General features: G+C 53.5%; 1 protein-coding gene across 1 annotated transcript; it reads left to right on the top strand.

Annotated features, from left to right (window-relative positions):
• The first annotated feature begins 1,855 nt into the window (after positions 1 to 1,855).
• TAS1R2 (taste 1 receptor member 2) lies at positions 1,856 to 18,418 on the top strand. The gene is given in 7 exon segments (XM_032418217.1): positions 1,856 to 2,037; positions 3,386 to 3,686; positions 5,165 to 5,938; positions 8,365 to 8,574; positions 16,078 to 16,201; positions 17,498 to 17,687; positions 17,689 to 18,418. Coding segments are annotated over 7 exon segments (2,511 nt in total).
• The last annotated feature ends 255 nt before the right edge of the window (positions 18,419 to 18,673 follow it).

The raw sequence follows: 18,673 nt of genomic DNA on the forward strand, positions 1-18,673 counted from the left end.
CAGAGAGGGGCAGCGACAGGCCCAAGATCACACAGCAAATCCTGCATGTTTCCACATCACCAGGAGGCTTTTTGTGTCGTTCTAAATGTCTGTGGGATGACTTCACCCCAGGAGGGGTCCAGGTGAGGGAGAGGTGCTCCCTCTGGAACTGCTAAAAATATCCAGCACCTTTCAGGGGAGCTTCATGAAGCTTTGGGCTCTTTCCGCAAGGTCCAGCGTCCGTAGTGCCCCCCCCGTGGCAGTTCATTTCCTTACGGGAAGGGACAATGTTGCACTTCGGCCAGTTTACCTTTCTCCGGGGTCTGCTCTGCATGCCCCGGTTCCCACGTGCCATTTTATGTAATTCCCCACCCCCATCCGGCGAGGCTGGAGTTATTGTCCCCATTTCAGGAGGGGAGAGAACGGAGGCTCAGAGAGGTTAGTACCTGCCTGTGATCACACAGCAAATCGCTGCTGTTCACTCCAGGTTGGCCAGAGTCACGTTGCCTCAAGCTGCCTCGAGTGCGGACAGAGTCTTGGGCGGGAGCCAGTCAACCACGTAAGGCTGGGCCGTGCCCCATGACCACTTGGACTGGAGGGTCGTTGCAGCTCAGAGCCAGGGTGGTTCCTGTGCACTGGGGCCAGAGACGGTCTCCTGGAGGAGGCAAGGCTCCGACGAGCCCTTGAAGGAGGAGCCGGGCTTGGCTGGAGCGGGACAGGGTGAGACCGTAGGATCTTGGGTCAACTTTTTGTGCCTTGAAGCCTCCTCTCGCCATAGCCCTGGACCCCAGGGGCCCTGATGGGAGCTGTCTGCTTTGGGCGTTCCACAGCAGGGGCCCTGAGGCTCTCACTAGGCCATGAATCATTAGGGCTGGCAAGGACCGACACGACATGACGTGGACTGGGTCTCTGATTCAGATGGGTGCCTGGTTTGCGGGAACCATCCCCTCTCCATCCCACTCCTTGGGGGTAGTCGCCTTTGACTTTGGAAATTTTCAGCTTTCCTTTTTGACAGTACCCCGCCCCTTGGTGCTGGGTGCAAAGGGGGTGCCCCGAGGGGCTCACTCAGCAGAGCTGATTGATGGATTGTTGGGCTGACAGATGGCCGTTGCCTCCCCATCCCCTGACCCCCATTCTCTTTGCGGCTGCTTTCCTGTTTTTTTTCTCAAAAGAAATCACTTCATGATGTAATATATCATGGAGATTAAGAGCCAGGCCTTAAAATCTGACTGTGGGATTTGAATCCCAGCTTTGCTGGCTGTGCAACCAGGGGCGGGTTTCTTAACTTCTCTGTGCCTCAGTTTCTTCATCTGTGAAATGGGGCTGGTAATAGTCCTGGTCATCATGAGCATTAAACGAGATGGTGAATGGCAAGCACGTAGCATGATGCCTGGTTCTTATTGACAACGGCTGCTACTTCTGGAACTCCTGCTATCAGATGCCGTATATGAATTACTATATGCCAGGCTCCACTTGATCAGGCTCTAAAGCTTGGGATCCATTTGCCAGCCTACTCTGTCTCCTGGGTGAGTATCTGTGTCCTGGACTCCCAAATGTTGGAAGCATTAGGGGCATGGAACCTGTTCTCAATCAAGTGGCAGAAGGCTAGGGAGTGTCCAAGTTAGCAGGACATGCTTTCTCTACTTCCACATGGGGTTCTCCCAGACCACCCAGGTCCCACCGTGCCCGAGGAAGGGATCATCTTGGTTCTAGCCTCCTCCTTTCCCCCAGAGTTCTCAAACCTCTCCACCTGTCCCAGGTGCTTTCCCCACCCCATGGGTCATGCACATGTAAATGTCTGTGCAAATCCCCTGGTGTCAAGCTGCCAGCTCTCTGATGAGGCAGGGCCACCTCCGGGGACCCCCACTTCCCAGCCATGGGACCCCGGGCCAGGGCGGTCTGCTCCATGTTCATCCTGCTGCAGGTCCTGGCTGCGCCGGCTGAGAACTCAGACTTCTACCTGGCTGGGGATTACCTCCTGGGTGGCCTCTTCACCCTCCATGCCAACGTGAAGGGCATCGTCCACCTCAACTTCCTGCAGGTGCCCCAGTGCAAGGAGTGAGTCTCCAGTGTGAGGCTGGAAGCGGCAATGGGGGTGGGGTGGGAAGCCTGTGCTGGTCCCGCGGTCCTCAGGGGACCAGGCCAGGACCCAGGGCTCAAAATGCTCCTCCTCATTCATTGCCAACCCCTCATCCTGGATTATCCCCACTGGCTCGGAGGGAGAACCCACATAGTTCATGTTACCAAGATCTTCGGCAATTGTGTTCTGAAACATGGAGACCTGGTTGTCCCAATGTCACATCTCTTAATAAAGAGTTATAGGATATTTGAGCCTGGAGGGGTTGCAGAGACTATCAAAACCAGCCCCACCCACTTTGGCAAGGGAGTCCATGCCAAGGCCCAGTCTAGAAACCAAGGGTTATGCCTTTGGAAGGCATAAATGTGGTATTTTTGCAGCAGGTTCTCAGACTAGAGGGGAAGGTTTGCATTTCCCTAGGGCTGTGGTTAGGTGGTGGTGGGGAGGTGCTTCCAGGACTGGAAGGGATTTCCTTTGCTCACCCTTCCCCTGTGAGCCCCATGGGGTGGCGGCAGCACTCGAGATTAGGTGGACCATCTTCATGCAAGCATGGGATTATGAATTAGTGACCTGGTACAGAGAGGGTGAAGGCATTCTGAGAGAGAGGGATAAAGGAAGGAGTGCGCAAAAGATGATAAAGGGCTGACTCTAAGAAATGCACCCTTTATGTGATGTTGGGGAAAGTTATAGGCTGTTTTGAGAATGGTGAGGGTGATGGTGCCCGTGATGGTACTGGGCTCATTGTTGAATGTTCTGATGCCTGTGATGATGGTGGGGAGTCCAGTGAAGTGATGGTGGTGAGGGTGGTGATATTGATAATGTTGATCCAGTAATACTGGTAATAATGCAAATGGCAAAGAGTATGTGATGGTGATGATGGTGGTGGTGGTGATGGTGGTGATGGTGGTGGTGGTGACAGACATGTAGTTTTAGTGATGGCAGAGGTGATGATATTGTTCATAGGAATAGAGGGTGTGGCGGTGTAACAGTGACGACAGAGATTGTAGTGGGTAATGGTGATCACACGGGTGGACATCGGTAGAGTGGTGGTAGAGATCATAGGGAAGGCGGTAGTGGTAACAATGGTAGTGATTGAGGGTAGCCACAGAGATCATAACGTCAGAGGTGGTCATAGGGATGATGGTGATTCTAGAGATGTGGTATGGTATGGGGACTGTGGTGTGATAAAAATGCCAGAATCTTCTGGAGCACCTCCTTGGACAACTCCTGGGTTTTCCTATGGGAGGCAGAGGGGACAAGTTGGCTCTCCCATCCCTTCCCCTTCTCACTCTGGACCTGCTTCCCACCCCACCCCACGTGGCCCCCCAGGTACGAAGTGAAGGTGCTGGGCTACAACCTCCTGCAGGCCATGCGCTTTGCAGTGGAGGAGATCAACAACCATAGCAGCCTGCTGCCCGGCGTGCTGCTGGGCTATGAGATGGTGGATGTCTGCTACATCTCCAACAATGTCCAGCCCGTGCTCTACTTCTTGGCTCAGGAGAACTATTCCCTGCCCACCCAGGAGGACTACAGCCACTATGTGCCCCGGGTAGTGGCTGTCATTGGCCCTGACAACTCCGAGTCCACCACAACTGTGGCCCACTTCCTCTCCCTCTTCCTCCTTCCACAGGTGAGGCCCCAGGCTCCTGGGAGAAGTAGCTGGGGAGGGCGCAGAGGAGTGGTTGTCCAGAGGGCTCACTTCCCCCCACTAGTCATGGGGGTAGGAGGAGGCAGGAAGCAGGGTAGGGATGTCAACCCCAGCTCTGGGAAGGCAGCCTGGCTGATGGGTTAAGAGCTCAGACTTTGGAGGCAGACAGACCTGGGCGTGCATCTTGGCTCTGAGTCTTGGCCATCATGAGGCCTTGCGCAAATCTCTTAACCCTTCTGAGCCTCAACTTCCCCACCTGTAAAACAGGATGATAAGAGTTCCATCCCAGGACTGTCTGAAGGTTAAAGGATTTAACCTCTGTAGGAGTTTGTGGGGTACGGTATCTCTTCAATGATGCAATGGCCATTATGTAAAGCACTTTGCACAAAAACGAAGACTCAGAAAGTGCTCACTATTATCCCGTACGGTTGCCTAGCACAGGGTCTGCCACACAGTAGGTCCTCAAAAAGGGCCATTAGTATTAGTACTATTATTATAAGTGTCATCATCATCATGATTGAAAATGCCTTGACCAGAATTGGCCTGAAATTTTCATGCATTAACGAGCAGCTAGCACAAGAAGATAGCCCACAGTCGGGAGTTACAAATACTATAATTTCTGCCGTCGTTTTTATTATGTAAAGCACCAAGGGTCTGACACATAGTAGGTGCTTAGTAAATGTTAGAATACTTATGTGAGGCATCCAGTCTGGGACTGAACTCATTCTTTCATTCACTTAACCAGTATTTATAGAGCTCCTCCGGTGCTAGGTGCTGTTGTAGGGCTGGGGATATAGGAAGGGACAAAACATAAGAGCCCACCTCCTAGCGGGAGAGACAGGCCATGTCAGGAGCCACGTGATAAGGCTGCTGGAAAGTGAGAAGTGCAGTGCAAGTAAAGCAAGTAAAGTAAGCAAGAAGTAAAAGGCAAGCAGGGTGAGGGAGGCTGGACAGGTCTGTGGACAGGTGGAACAGGTAGAGAGGGACTGCAGTTCCCAGCAGGGTGGTCAGGCGGGTCTCGCTGACAATTGGATGAAGACCCGAGGGAGGTGAAGGGGTGAGGGAGGCATGCAGGTGTGTAGAAGAGCCCCCCGGGACGAGGGGGCAGCGAACGCAGAGGCCAGCAGGTGCCTGGTGCATTCACAGAACCCGTGAGCAGAACTGGGACCCCGGGAGAGTAGGAGGAGATGAGGTCAGAGAGGTGAGGGCTGGGGTCAGTGATGGAGCCTCTTGGGGGCCACTAAGGACTCTGGCTGCCCCTGAGTGACTTTTGGAGCTGTTGGAGGGTTTTGAGCAGAGGAGTAAGTAAGGTGACTGACACATGCGTGCTGGGTCCCCTGGCTGCCACGTTCAGCAGAGACCACAGGGGGAAGGATGGGGGGGATGCTGTGGGGACCCAGGCGGGGCGACGGTGGCCTGGGGAGGCCCTCGCTCACGCTGGCGGCGGTCCCCTCTGGCAGATGACCGACAGCACCATCAGTGATGAGCTGCGGGACAAGCAGTGCTTCCCCGCCCTGCTGCACACGGTACCGGGCGCGGATCACCAGATCGAGGCCATGGTGCAGGTCATGCTCCACTTCCGCTGGAACTGGATCATCGTGCTGGTGAGCGGCGACGACTATGGACGCTACAACAGCCAACTGCTCAACGAGCGCCTGACCACCCGCGACATCTGCATCGCCTTCCAGGAGACGCTGCCCACGCCACAGCCCAGCCAGGAGGTGACCCAGTGGGAGCGCCAGCGCCTGGAGGCCATCGTGGACAAGCTACAGCAGAGCTCGGCGCGCATTGTGGTCCTGTTCTCGCCCGACCTGGTCCTGCACAACTTCTTCCACGAGATGCTCCACCAGAAATTCACGGGCACCGTGTGGATCGCCTCTGAGTCCTGGGCCATCGACCCGGTCCTGCACAACCTCACCGAGCTGCGCAACACGGGCACCTTCCTGGGCATCACCACCCAGAGCGTGCCCATCCCGGGCTTCAGCGAGTTCTGCGTATGCCCCGCCCAGGCCGGGCAACCTGCGCCCAACAGGAGCAGCCTGGGGGCCACCTGCAACCAGGAGTGCGACACCTGCCAGGACACCACCACGTCCTTCAACACCATCCTCACGCTCTCTGGTGAGCGCATGGTCTACAGCGTGTACTCAGCTGTCTACGCCGTGGCCCATGCATTACCCAGCCTCCTGCGCTGCACCCAGACCACCTGCTCCAAGAGGGTGGTCTACCCCTGGCAGGTGAGGCCCCACCCATGGAAAGTCAGGGCCCCACAGGGCAGGCATGGAGTGGTTGCCATGGAGACCGCTGGGTGCACCTGCTCTGCGCTAGCCTTCCCCTTGCTTGCTGGCTTCGGGGCAAACTGGTGGAGAGGCCATGGGACCATACCCTGCCTCCAGACACATAGAACCAGACAGAAGTCCTTCATGGTGACAAAACTCCTTTTTGTATTAATGTAATCATTGCCATCCAAGATGGCTTGTCCTAGGAGGAGATTTGGGTGACATTCCCTGGAAAGAAGCCTGGCAGGCAGTGGGCGCCCCAGGTCCCCTGCCGTTTCTCTCTGGGCTGGAGGCCTTGGGGGCGGGCTTATGTATTCTGTCCGCTCTCTGAGGCCCTGCTTGGGGTTTATACATCTTCTCTTGTCCCGGGTTTGTGTCGTCTGGATTCAGACTTGGAGTTTAAATCTATGTTTTTCTGATTTGCATGCGCACACACACACACACACACACACCCCAAACCATGAAATCTTCACAGGAGTGTAAGATTTTCCTGAGGATCTGGAGGAGCGGAGGGATTTACATCAGAGATGTATACTTTATACCTTGTTATCCAGCATCTCTGAGCTCTCACAGTGACCAGCCAGCCAGGACCGCACGCTGGGTCATTTGCTCACCACTTGCTCTCCGCTGCGTCCTTCTCTCTGCCTCTGTCCACCCCCAACATCTCAGCTACAGCCCCTCTGTCCATCTGTTGGGAGGCAGAACTTTGTACTCAGGCTGACCTGGGTTTGAATCCCAGCTTTGCCACCACTAGCTGTGAGACCTTGGGCAAGTTATTGAATATCTCTGAGCCTCGGATTTCTCATGTGTGAAATAGAAGGAATAACAGGCACCGTGCTGAGTTCTGGGGAGGACTGACCATGCTGTTTGTCTGGGACCTGGTGCAAAGAGAAGCTGAATGTCTTCTTCTTTGTCCGCATCCATTTCTGACACCAGTGTCTGGATTATGATAGTCCAGGCCTCCTCCCACTCAGGAGAGTTGCAGGGACAATCCTTCCTTCCCTCCCTCCTTCCTTCCTTCCTTCCTTCCTTCCTTCCTTCCTTCCTTCCTTCCTTCCTTCCTTTTAAAAAGATTTTATTTATTTATTTGTCGGAGAGAGAGAAAGAGAGAGAGAGGGAGAGAGAGCACAAGCAGGGCGGGCGGCAGGCAGAGGGAGAAGCAGGCTTCCCGCTGAGCAGGGAGCATGATGTGGGGCTCCATCCCAGGACCCTGGGATCATGACCTGAGCTGAAAGCAGGTGTTTAACAAACTGAGCCACCCAGGCGTCCCAGGGAGGATCCTTTCTGACCCCCTACCTTGGAACCCTGGAATCCCAGGTTGCTCAGCCTGGCCTGACCAGGTCAGTGTGGGGATATGACCTGGACACCAGGACCTGGCTCCCCGTGGGACTCCACCATCCTGACCCCCGTCCATAGGCCTACCACCTGGGAGGAGCTTCCCTCCTCTCAGCTCCCAAGACCATTGCCCTCAGTCTTAGCAACACGTGGAAATTCCAGAGAAGCTTCCAGAGCCAGGACCTCACTCCCTGGGCAGAGTGGGAAGAAGGCTAGGGCCCCAAATTCCTTGGCTATCTGTCTGTCAGTCCCAGAGGGGAGGTGAGCTCCGGGCTTCCGAGATATAGCCCAATAGACTCTCCCAATTATGGAGGGAAAATCTAGGAGCCAGATAGATGGAGTATCTACGCTGGAAGTTCTTTTGGGGGTCAGCCCAGAGAGGTTCAGTGACTTGCCCAAAGTCACACAGCAAACTAAGGAAAGAGCTCAGATTGGAATTCAGGCCACAGGATGCCCAGTCCAAAGCATGTTCCAGCTTGTACCAACTTCTGCGTACTCAGAGTGGTGGGGGACGGCATGGGGAGAGACTGGAGAGTGGCCTCTACCGGTGGGGAGGCAAGAAGCACCCAGAGGGCGGGGGCAGGTGCAGCTGACCCTTGCAGGTGAGAGCCCAGGTATTGGATCCCCGAGGGATGGCGGAGGTGACTTCCAGGGAGAAAGAATACCACCAACACCGCGGCGGGAGGTGAGTACTTACTCGTTTTCAGGGACTGTGCTAAGTTCCCCAAATAGGTAAACTCACTGATGGCTTCAGAGCCCCGGAGACAAGGTTTTTGTTGTCCTACTTTGCCGAAGAGGAAACTGGGGCTCGCAGAGATCAAGCGACAGGTCCGAGGCCCCATAGCAGGTGGCAGAGCTGGCGTCTAAGCCCAGAGGTATCTGACCCCAGAGCCGCGCTCTCAGCCACTGCCTCCCGGATGGCCGCCTGCACAGTGCTACGGCCCCTTGGGCAGCTGTGGAAATCAAGGCTAGTAGGACGGGAGAATGTCCCCCAGGTCTGGCCCGGCCTCTGGTGCCAGCCTCCCTTCCTTTCCCTTTGGCCCCTCCAGCTACTTCAGGAAATCTGGAAGGTCAACTTCACCCTCCTGGGCCACGAAATCTTTTTTGACAAGCAAGGGGACCTGCTCATGAGCCTGGAGGTCATCCAGTGGCGATGGGACCTGAGCCAGAACCCGTTCCAGAGCATCACCTCCTACTACCCCGCGCTGCGGCGGCGGAAGGCCACCCACAACGTCTCCTGGCACACCGCCAACAACACGGTCGGCTCCCGCACGGCTGCCGGGGGGCCGGGGCCTGGAGCTGGGCGGCCCGCTCGGGCTGGGGTGGCCCCGGGCGCTTCGGGCCCGAGATCCGTCATCGACGGCCGGTGGAGGCTCTATTTGTGGGGGGAGTGTCTGGGCCCTGTCCCTCCCAGTGACTAAGCACTGGGGACGTCTAGGGCTTTCTGGCTGCTCAGGACCCAGGGGCTCAGGAGCTGTGCCAAGTGAACGTTTGCTGGCCCCGTGGTTGCTAAGGACTTCAGTTCTCATGTCAACCAATGCTCACGCTTTTGCTACGTTTGCTGTCCCCTCCACCGTGCCTGCCACCTGTCATTCGAAAGCTCCTTTGTTTTACCCTCTTAGATAACAAGCTGTCGGGAGGGCGGTGGTCTGGGGACGGGCAGAGACCCAGGCTTGTGTGGAGGGGGAGGGGATAGAAAAGCTCGAGGAGACTTCATCGGCATCCTCCCCACCCCCACACACTATTCATCCTTGTTTCTGGGGGGCTTGGTGCTGCTAGTTCCTGTGCTTTGTGGGGATTTTCATGGAGTCAGTTGGGTGGGTGTCTTGATTAATTTGCGAGGGCCGCTCTCCCAGGGGACCACAGTCTGGGGGCTGAAACAACACAGATGTACTGTCTCCTGATTCTGGGGGCTGGCAGTCCAACTCAAGGTGTCAGCAGAGTTGGTTCCTTCTGAGGTCTGTGAGGGAGAATGTTCCGGGCCTCTCTCCCAGCTTCTGGTAGTTTGCTGGCCATTTCTGGCTTTCCTTGGCTGGGGTGGTCTCCCCTGACCTCTGCCATCGCCTCCATATGGCCTTCTCCTTGTGGGTGTGTCTGTCTCCAAATCTCCCCTTTTGTAAAGACTTTGGTCCTATTGGAGTAGGGCCCACCCCTCTCCGATAGGACCTCATCTTGACTACATCTGCAATGATCCTATTTCCAAATAAGGTCACATTTGTAGGTCCTGGGGGTCCAGACTTTAATCTATGAATTTTGAGGGCAGGCAATTCAACAAATAACAGTGTCTTTGCCTGGGTTTCTCCTAAAGCAGAGCCTGAGGCAAGGGTTTATGCGCAGATAGTTTATTCCAGGATCTGCTCCACGGGAATAGGAGTAGGTGATGGGGGAGAGCTCGTTAGGGACACAGTAGAAGGGAACGTTCTCAAGCTGCTGTGAGCTCAGTCTGACCAGGACCTTCTGAGGGGCCACTTTAGAGTTGTCCCCAAGGGAGGGAAAAGGATGGGATGGGTCCATGGGATCTGTACCACCCCCATCTGCTGTGGTCAAGGGTCGCCCCATGGGGCATTAACTCTCTTGTGCTTCCGGGTCACACATGTGTGAGTGCCCAGCAATTTCCCACCAGCATCTCACACCCCGGCCCCAGGGCAGAGAGCGAAAGAAACAGAGTGTCACTCAGGTGAGGTGCTGACAGGTAGCGCCCACAGGATGCAGTTGCTGTGGCTGTGGCAGGAATAAAAGGAGGTTGGAGAAGACATGAGGGAGGCCAAAGCGATGGGATGCTGTCCTTCCCCCGGCCTGTGGGGTGGAGTTTTGAGGGCAGAAGCCAGCCCAGTCCCTCCACCGGGAGCTGAGCGGACCCCCCACAGCCCCTGCTGCTGCAGGGGGTCCCAGGTGGAGCCCCTACTCCTCATGTCTCCCTCTGCCACCCATCCCGGAGTGTCCTTAACCCTCAGCCACTTGGCTGCTGGGGTGATCCAGACACTCGTCCCCAGGAGTCTGAGGCCGTGGTTGCCTTGTCCTTGCCGGCCTGTGGCTGTGGCAGGTGTCCAGCGAGCAGTGAGGACTGGGCCGCCGCGGCCAACCTCCCGGATTCCAGACCTAGTCCTTCGTACCCCCTTGAGTGCCAGCCACCTAGCTGCTTACACTAATCCAAATCGGTTACCTCCTCCTTCCTTGGCCGTCTTGTTCACTGGCATCAGGCCCCTGAAATGATCAAGGGGGGACCAGACAGCCTCTTTTGTCTGCTGGTGGAAGTAGTCCCTCTTTGGAGACCAGAACCTGTGTTCTAGCAGAGTCCAGGCTTGTGGGGATGAGACACCCCAGCTCCACCGTGAGCCCCCGAGAACCATGGTGACCGTGGCCAATCCTTCCGCCCCATGGTTGCTGGACCCCTGTATTCTAGCTGTTGGGGCCACAGTGCTATACATCAGCCTCCCATTCAGTGCTTATACCTCATCCTAAAGGGCAGGGGCCCCACCCTCAAGGTGTTTTCTGCAAGCTGGTACCTTACCTGAACCCTTAGTATGCCATACCATTATCTCGTTAGGCTGGGTACTTCCAGGAGACGTGGTGTATGTTGGAATCAGTGGATCCGGGGGTCACGTGCCCAATCACACCCCCTTGCCATACAAAGGGTCTCTTGCCTGAGGGGATGTTCTGGGGGGACCCATGATGGTGACTCATTGAGTCTGTCCAGCCTTGGAAGGTGGCATTGCACTGCGGATGGGGGAGGCGAGTTCTTACATGGATGCATCAGTGCTCCCTCCAGGGAAGAAGACACCCGAAGTGGTAGACGTGCTAGTGTCTACGTAGAGTGGAAGCAAATCCAGGGTTCAACATGGTCTCTGGGCTGGAAGGCTGGGTGCTCAGCCGTGGCCACAGCTCTGTCGACCACGGAGACAGGGGCCCACGCTGCTGCACTCACGCCCACAGCCTCCATCCCTGACACCGTGGGCACTCTGCTCGTGGCCCATTGTGCGAGCCCCGGGGAGGAGGTGGGGGCGAGGGCAGAGGCCAGCTGACCTGTGCTGGAGGCTTCATCCTTTCCGTCTGGTTTTTTCTCACTCCCTGCGTACTTGGATTGGCATTCACATGAGACACAAAAGTCATCATCACTGGTTTGAGGAATATACTTGCTCCCCCTGGGCCTGTTTTGGCGTGATCCTGAACACATCATTTCGGTTGCATGGAGACTTGCCACTCTTCCTGCCTGGCCCCACGACTCCGTGTGTCTGAGGGTCACTTGAGGTCCTGAGGCCACGTGCTCTTTTTCCACGAAGGCCCGACAGGACACAAGAGCTGATTTGCAAACGGTGCGTCATACCTTGTGGAAGGCGTGTTGTAGCTGCATCGTGCAATTCTCATACTGGGGCTTGCCCATCTTGTCCTCTGCAGGTGACCTTGGCCTCAGCACATCTGCCTGGCCATATAAGGAGAGCTTGCCCTGCAGCCAGGTCCTTCTTCAGAGTCTTTTTCTAGGCTTGTCATTCTGTACCTTGAAACCAGAAGCCATCTGAGTCGCCTGCTAAATGTGGGTTGGAGCAGTATTTCCAAGAGCAATTTATGCTGTCTCCCACCTCTGAAGGTTCATCAAGTGCCATACTTCTTTAATGGTAGGAGATGTAAGATGTAATGACTCGTCCTTTAGCATAGAGAGGATGTCCTGGCATTTCCCAGATCACGGGACCGCTAAAAGCATCACCGGTGTGGCAGGCCCCCTTTGAATCTTTGGAAGGTTTATCATATACCCTTATCCCTAAGGATTCACGTCCTAGTGGGGCATAAAGAGTACTTGCTACTTCCTACTCACCAGATCCAATGAGTACGATGCCATAGATACAGTGGACCAGCATGCCGTTCTGCAGAATTCCAGAGTGCTCTAGTTCCATATAGACCAAACCCTGATGGAGAGAAGCATAAGCTTAGCTCTGCCGTGAGAGTAAACGCTAGTGATTTGAGAGCTTTTTCTTTTTTCAGTAGGCATTTAGAGCTGTATATATCCCTCTAAGTACTGTGTTCACTGCATTCTATAAGCTTTGGTATATATTAATTAAAAAAAATTAAATTATGGTAAAAAAAAACCCCTATAACTTAACAGTTACCGCTTCAGCCATTTTTTCCCCAAAATTTTCTATTGTGGCAAGATATACATAAATAGTTTACCATCTTAACCATCTTAAAGTGCACGGTTCAGTGGTATTAGGTGCATTCACATTCCCGTGCTACCACCACCAGCCTCCCCCTCCAGAACTCTTCATCTTCAGAATGGAAGCTTTATGCCTGTTAAATGCTAACTCCCCATTCCCGCCTCTCCCCAGCCCTGGAAACCACTGTTCTACTTTCTGTTTCTGTGAATTTGACTAAGAACCGCCTATAAATGGAATCACACAGTATTTGTCTTTTTGTGACCTGCTTATTTTACTCAGCATCATGTCCTCAAGGTTCAACCATTTTGTAGCGTGTGTCAGAATTGCCTTCCTTTTCAAGACTGAATAATCCATTCAATCAATGGATTGTGATTATGAATAATCATAATCCAATAAAAAATATCACTTTCGCTTATCCATTCATCCATCAATGGGCACACTCGGGTTTCTTCTACCTTTAAGCTATTGTGAATAATGCCGCTACCAACATGGGTGTGCAAATAGCTCGTTGAGACCCTGCTTTCAACTCTTTTGAGTATCCACCCAGAAGTGGAAACTGGATCATGTGTTAATATTCTTTTTAATTTTTTGAGGAACCGTGTTCCTTCACAGCGGCCGCACCATTTCACATACCCAGCCGTGGACAAGAGGTTCCAGCACCTCCACGTCTTCGCCAACACCCCTTATGTTCTGTTTTTTTGTTTGTTTGTTTTTGTTTTTCATAGTAGCCATCCTAATGGGTGTGAGGTGGTCCCTCGCTGTGGTTTTGATTTGCATTTCTCTACTGATTAACGATTGAGCATCTTTTCAAGTGCTTATTTGTCATTTGTATCTCTTCTTTGGAGAAATCTCTATTCAAGTCCTTTGTCCATTTTTGAATTGAGTTTTTGTGTTCTAGGAGTTTTCTCTATATTCTGGATATTAATCCCTTGTCAGATATCTGATTTACAAATATTGTCTCCCATTCTGTGGTTTGTCTCTTGGAGTGTCACTTGATGGACAGAAGTTTTAAATTTTCATGAAGTCTTATCCAGGACATCATTGCCAGATCCAGCGTCATGAAACTTATGCCCTATGCTTTCTCCTAGCTGTTTTTATGGTTTTAAGTCTCCTATTGAAGTCATGGATCCATTTTGAGGTAATTGTATATGGTGTTAGGTCCAACTTTATTCTTTTGTATGTGGATATCCAGGTTTCCCAGCACCATTCATTGGAAAAATGATCTTTCCCCCACTGAATGGTCTTGGAACTTCTGTCAAAAATCATTTCACCCTATGTGTGAGGGTTTGTGTCAGGACTCTATTCTATCGGTCTGTATGTCTGTCTTTATGCCCGCACCACATTGCTTTGATTCCTGTAGCTTTGTAGTAAGTGTTGAAATCAGGAAATGTGAGTCCTCTGGTTTTGTTCTTTTTCAAGAGTACCTTGGGTATTCAGTGTCCCTTGAGATTCCATCTGAATTTTAGGATGGTTTTTTCTATTTTTGCAAAAAAAATAAAAGTCATTGGGATTTTGATAATCCCAGTTTGATAATCCCTTTTGATAAGGATTGCATTAAATCTGCAGATTACTTTGGGCGGTATTGACATTTTCACCATGTTAAGTCTTCCAAGGCATAAACATGGAATGTCTCTCCATTTACTTAGGTCTTAGTTCCTTTCAGAAGTGTTTTGACCCCTTCTCTGTTCTGCTGCTGCCTGTTTAGCTAGAACCACCACCATTTCTCACCCGGGCTCTTGTGACAGTATCCTACCTGCTCTCTCACTTCTGCTCTTGTCCCTCACAGTTTAAACTCAACATGGAACCCAGGACAAACCTGTTAAAAGGAAGTCAGATCCTGTCATTCCTCTGTGTGGAAGCCTCTCGTAGTTTCTCGTTTCACTCAGAGTAAAAGCCCAAGTATTTTGATGCCACCTCTTCGAACTGATCTGCTGCTGTCCTTTGTGTTCACTGTGCTCAAGCTATGTGGGGCTTGCTGCTCAGCGACCATGCCGCGTGCCCTCTGCCACGGGGCCTTTGCATATGCCGTTCCCTCGGCCTGTACAGATCTTTTCGTCACTTGGTCCCTCACAGCCTCTAGGTTTTTGCTTCAGTGTCAGCTGCTCAACAAGGCCACCCTTGCCCACCCCATTCAAATTTGCAATCAGCCCCTCCATCACTTTCCATCCCCACTGCATGGCTCTACTTTCCCTCATGGTATTTATCACCACCAGTCAAGTTACATATTTATATGTGTATTGTGCCTCTTCCCCATGAGAGAATTCATTCCTTAAGAACAGAGACTTAGCCTCCTTGTGTTCACTGTTGAATTCTCAGTGCCTGGCATCGGTATGAGCTCAATACCTTTTTGAATGAATGAATGAATGAATGAGTGAATAGCAGATTGAGAGTCCATGATTAAGAGGAGGATTAAGTTAGCTACTGAGGGAATAGTGAAGAGATGAGTTTGGAAGGTGGTGGTGGGGACCATACATGACAAGGGGGTGGTAAGGTGTAGGTCTGGATAAGGCTCGCATGTGTGTTGGTGTGCACATGTGTGTGGTCCCACGGGAGGCAGAGAAGACTGCCGACAGCCTGGAGAGGCGGGTGAGGGATCAGATGTTTCATTTTGGCTGATGGAGAGCCCCTGAGGTTCTTCCAGGAAGGAGCTTCAGGCAGGAGACAAGACGTCTGGAGGTGTCATCTGATGGCCATGAGCAGGAGGGACAACAGGGGTGGAGCAGGAAGGCAGGTGACCTGTCAGAGGCAAGAAGGGAGGGGCTCCGGGGTCAAGTGGTCCTACTGTGGCTCCCCTTGTCTGGCCCCTGGCCCTTCATATGTGTGCTTTTGTAACAACACCTCCTATTTGTGCATCAGAATGATTTTTGTACCACCTGGATCTAATCAGGCTGCCCACCACTCAGGGACCCTCGTTGTTTCCCACTGCCCCTTCATTCTTAGTGTGCCCCACACGAGCCTTCAGGATGTGGCTCTCCCACTCTCCACCCTTCTCCTGGGGCATGCTGACTCCCTTCTATTCCCTGCCCTTACTGTTCCCTCTGCTTGTAATTCATTCCTGTGCTCAATAAACCATCGGGGAGGGGGTCCTCTGTTCTCTAGAAATAGAGCAGTAAGAACAACAGACATGGCCACTGCCTATCTGCTCTTGTTCATCTGAAGACCCCTGCCCCTCCACAAAGGTTGTGTTAATTAGACTCTTATATGCACATGGCAGAAGGTGATGTAAGCACAGAGTGAAGTTGTTGCTTCCTATCATTGAAAACTCCAGGGGTAGACCATGTGGACTTCAGGCATGGATGGATCCAGGGTCTCTCTCCAGATCTCAGTTCCTTCCTTGGGAGTGTTCCCCCTCCATGGAGACAAGGTGGCTGCTCGCAGCCCCAGAGTCACATCCTATCTCCCCAGCAACCTCAGGAAGTCTCTGTCTCAGCAGTTGAGTGCTGTTACCTGAAGAAGTTGGATTAGGTGTCAGGCAGGCCAAACTAAGAGGGTCCCTACAAAGGTCCAGTTCTAATGGCAGTTCCTGCTCCTTCCTTATCCCAGACAGGGGCCAGGCTTCCCTCCCCTGAGCATCCTGCTAGTTGGGCTCAGGGTCTCTTGTCCTCCTCCCTCCAGATCCCTGTGTCCATGTGTTCCAAGGACTGCCAGCCTGGGCAAAGGAAGAAGCCCATAGGCATCCATCCCTGCTGCTTCGAGTGTCTTGACTGCCTTCCGGGCACCTTCCTCAACCGAACTGCAGGTAGGACTTGCAGAGCCACTCCCCTGCCCCGCCCTGCCCTGCCCTGGGCTTTCAGGGCCCTTCATCTTTGGCAGGGTTTCTGGAGTCTCCCCCAGGGACAGTGTCTGATTCCAGTGTATATCCCTGGGAGCTGGTGTAGAGAAAAATCTTCAGTGCACACTATTAGGGAGGGTGGGAGAAGGAACAGCTCTCAACCAGGCAAGGCTGTCACTGATCCTCACCCCATACACATGTAGCTGGGGGCCCAGGGGGGTCAGACCAGAAAATGTCCACTGGATGGATGAATGAATGAATGAATGTCTCTGTCCATAGAAGAGATGTTTCTGGCAGGTGGGGACAGGATCTGATTTATCTCTCTGACCTCCCAGTGCCTAGTGTAGTTCAGAGCATATAATGTTTGCTCAGTGAATATTTATTGAATGACATCCTTGGTTAGACGAATCAATATCTCCCCCTATAGATTATAAACTCCAGGAAGGTGGGGACAATGTCCTCTCTCTGTCCATATTAGTGTTGAGCACGGTTCACAGTTGGGGCTCAAATTAGTTTGTTTATGACTTCCCTGATTAGTAAATTAAGTGGACATAGACATCTACCAATCAGTAGATTGGTACTTACATAGTACTTACTATGTGCCAAGCAGAGCCCAGGGCACAGAGTAGGTGCTCAACAAAAGTTTGTTGAATGATTTCACAGGCTTTTCCTCTCCTGGTTGGTCAGTAGCCTGAAGGCAGGGGCTAGGTTTTATCCATGTCTGTGGTCTCCCACCTCAGATGCCCACCACCGTGGAGGATGCTCGAAAAAGCATTTGTTGAATGAATTCTTTGATTAAATGCTTGAATGTCTATCCCACCAGAGGGTAAGGTCTTGGAAGGAAGGGATTACCATTGTTAGGATCTGGGTCAAGGAAACCTCGGTTCAAATCTTGCCTCTGTAACTTACTGGTTTTGTGACTGCCTGGCTGAGCCTCAGACCTTTGTAGGGACCCTCTTAGTTTGGCCAGCCTGACACCTAATCTGACTTCTTCAGGTAACAGCACCCAACTTTTGACTTCCTGAGGTTACCTGGCAGATAGGATGTGACTCTGGGGCTGCGAGCAGCCAGCCTGAGCATGGGGTTGCAGTGAGGAGCTGATGGGCCGGTGGATACAAGGGACGCAGCGAGGGGCGGCTAGGACTGTAGGCGTTACCTTCAGCTCCGCGCCCCACCCCCGGGGCCTGGCCCGGGGCAGGTGCAGAGGATGTGGGTGCCAGCAAGGCAGGTGTGGCTGACGGGAGCTGCCGTGGGCTCTTGCAGACGAATTCGACTGTCAGTCCTGCCCAAGTTAAGAGTGGTCCCATAGGAACGACACCTCCCGCTTCAAGCGGCGGCTGGCTTTCCTTGAATGGCACGAGGCATCCCCCATCATCGTGGCCATGCTGTCCGTCCTGGGCTTCCTCAGCACCCTGGCCATCATGGGGATCTTCTGGAGGCACCTGCACACGCCCGGTTTGCTCGGCCGGGGGCCCCGTGTGCTTCCTGGTGCTGACGCCGCTGCTGCTGGCATATACCATGGTCCCCGTGTACGTAGGGCAGCCCACGTTCTTCACGTGCTTCTGCCGCCAGACCTTCTTCACCCTCTGCTTCCCCATCCGCGTCTCCGGCATCACCGTGCGCTCTTTCCAGATCGTCTGCATCTTCAAGATGGCCAGGCGCCTCCCACGCGCCTGCGGCTACTGGGTGCGCTACCATGGGCCCTATGTCTCCGTGGCGTCCTTCACCGTGCGCAAGGTGGTCATCGTGGTGGGCAATGTGCTGGCCATGAGCGCCAACCCTACCGCCCGCGCTGACCCCGATGACCCCAAGATCATGGTTCTGTCCTGCAACTACCGCAAGGCACTGCTGTTCCACACCAGCCTGGACCTGCTTCTGTCCGTGGCGGGCTTCAGCTTCACCTACATGGGCAAGGAGCTGCCCACCACCTACAACGAGGCCAAGTTCATCACTTTCCGCATGACCTTCTACTTCACCTCCTCCATCTCCCTCTGCACCTTCATGTCTGTCTACGAGGGGGTCCTGGTCACCATCATGGACCTCTTGGTCACTGTGCTCAACCTTCTGGGCATCAGCCTGGGCTACTTTGGTCCCAAATGCTACATGGTCCTCTTCTATCCGGAGCGCAGCACGCAGGTCTACTTCAGCAGCATGATTCAGGGCTACACCATGGGGAAGGACTAGCACCGTCCACCGGCTGCCCAGGGGGCTGGAAGGCTCCGCCCTGGGGGATGGAGACGGGGCGGGGGGCTTGCTTATTCAGCCCCAGCTGGGCAAAGGGATGCTATCCCTGACTGTTATTGCCTCACCCTGCTCTGATTTGGTCTCCCCCCAGGTTTCTTTGCATCCTGGCCATGTTTACCCCCCTGGTGGCGGATGCCTAAAAATATTCACACTTTCCCTATAGCTGTTTGGCTTGCCAGGCCCTGCCACCCATTC

This window comes from Phoca vitulina, unplaced genomic scaffold (assembly GCF_004348235.1).
Source record: "Phoca vitulina isolate PV1807 unplaced genomic scaffold, GSC_HSeal_1.0 scaffold2, whole genome shotgun sequence".
In the NCBI taxonomy this organism is placed as follows: domain Eukaryota; kingdom Metazoa; phylum Chordata; class Mammalia; order Carnivora; family Phocidae; genus Phoca; species Phoca vitulina.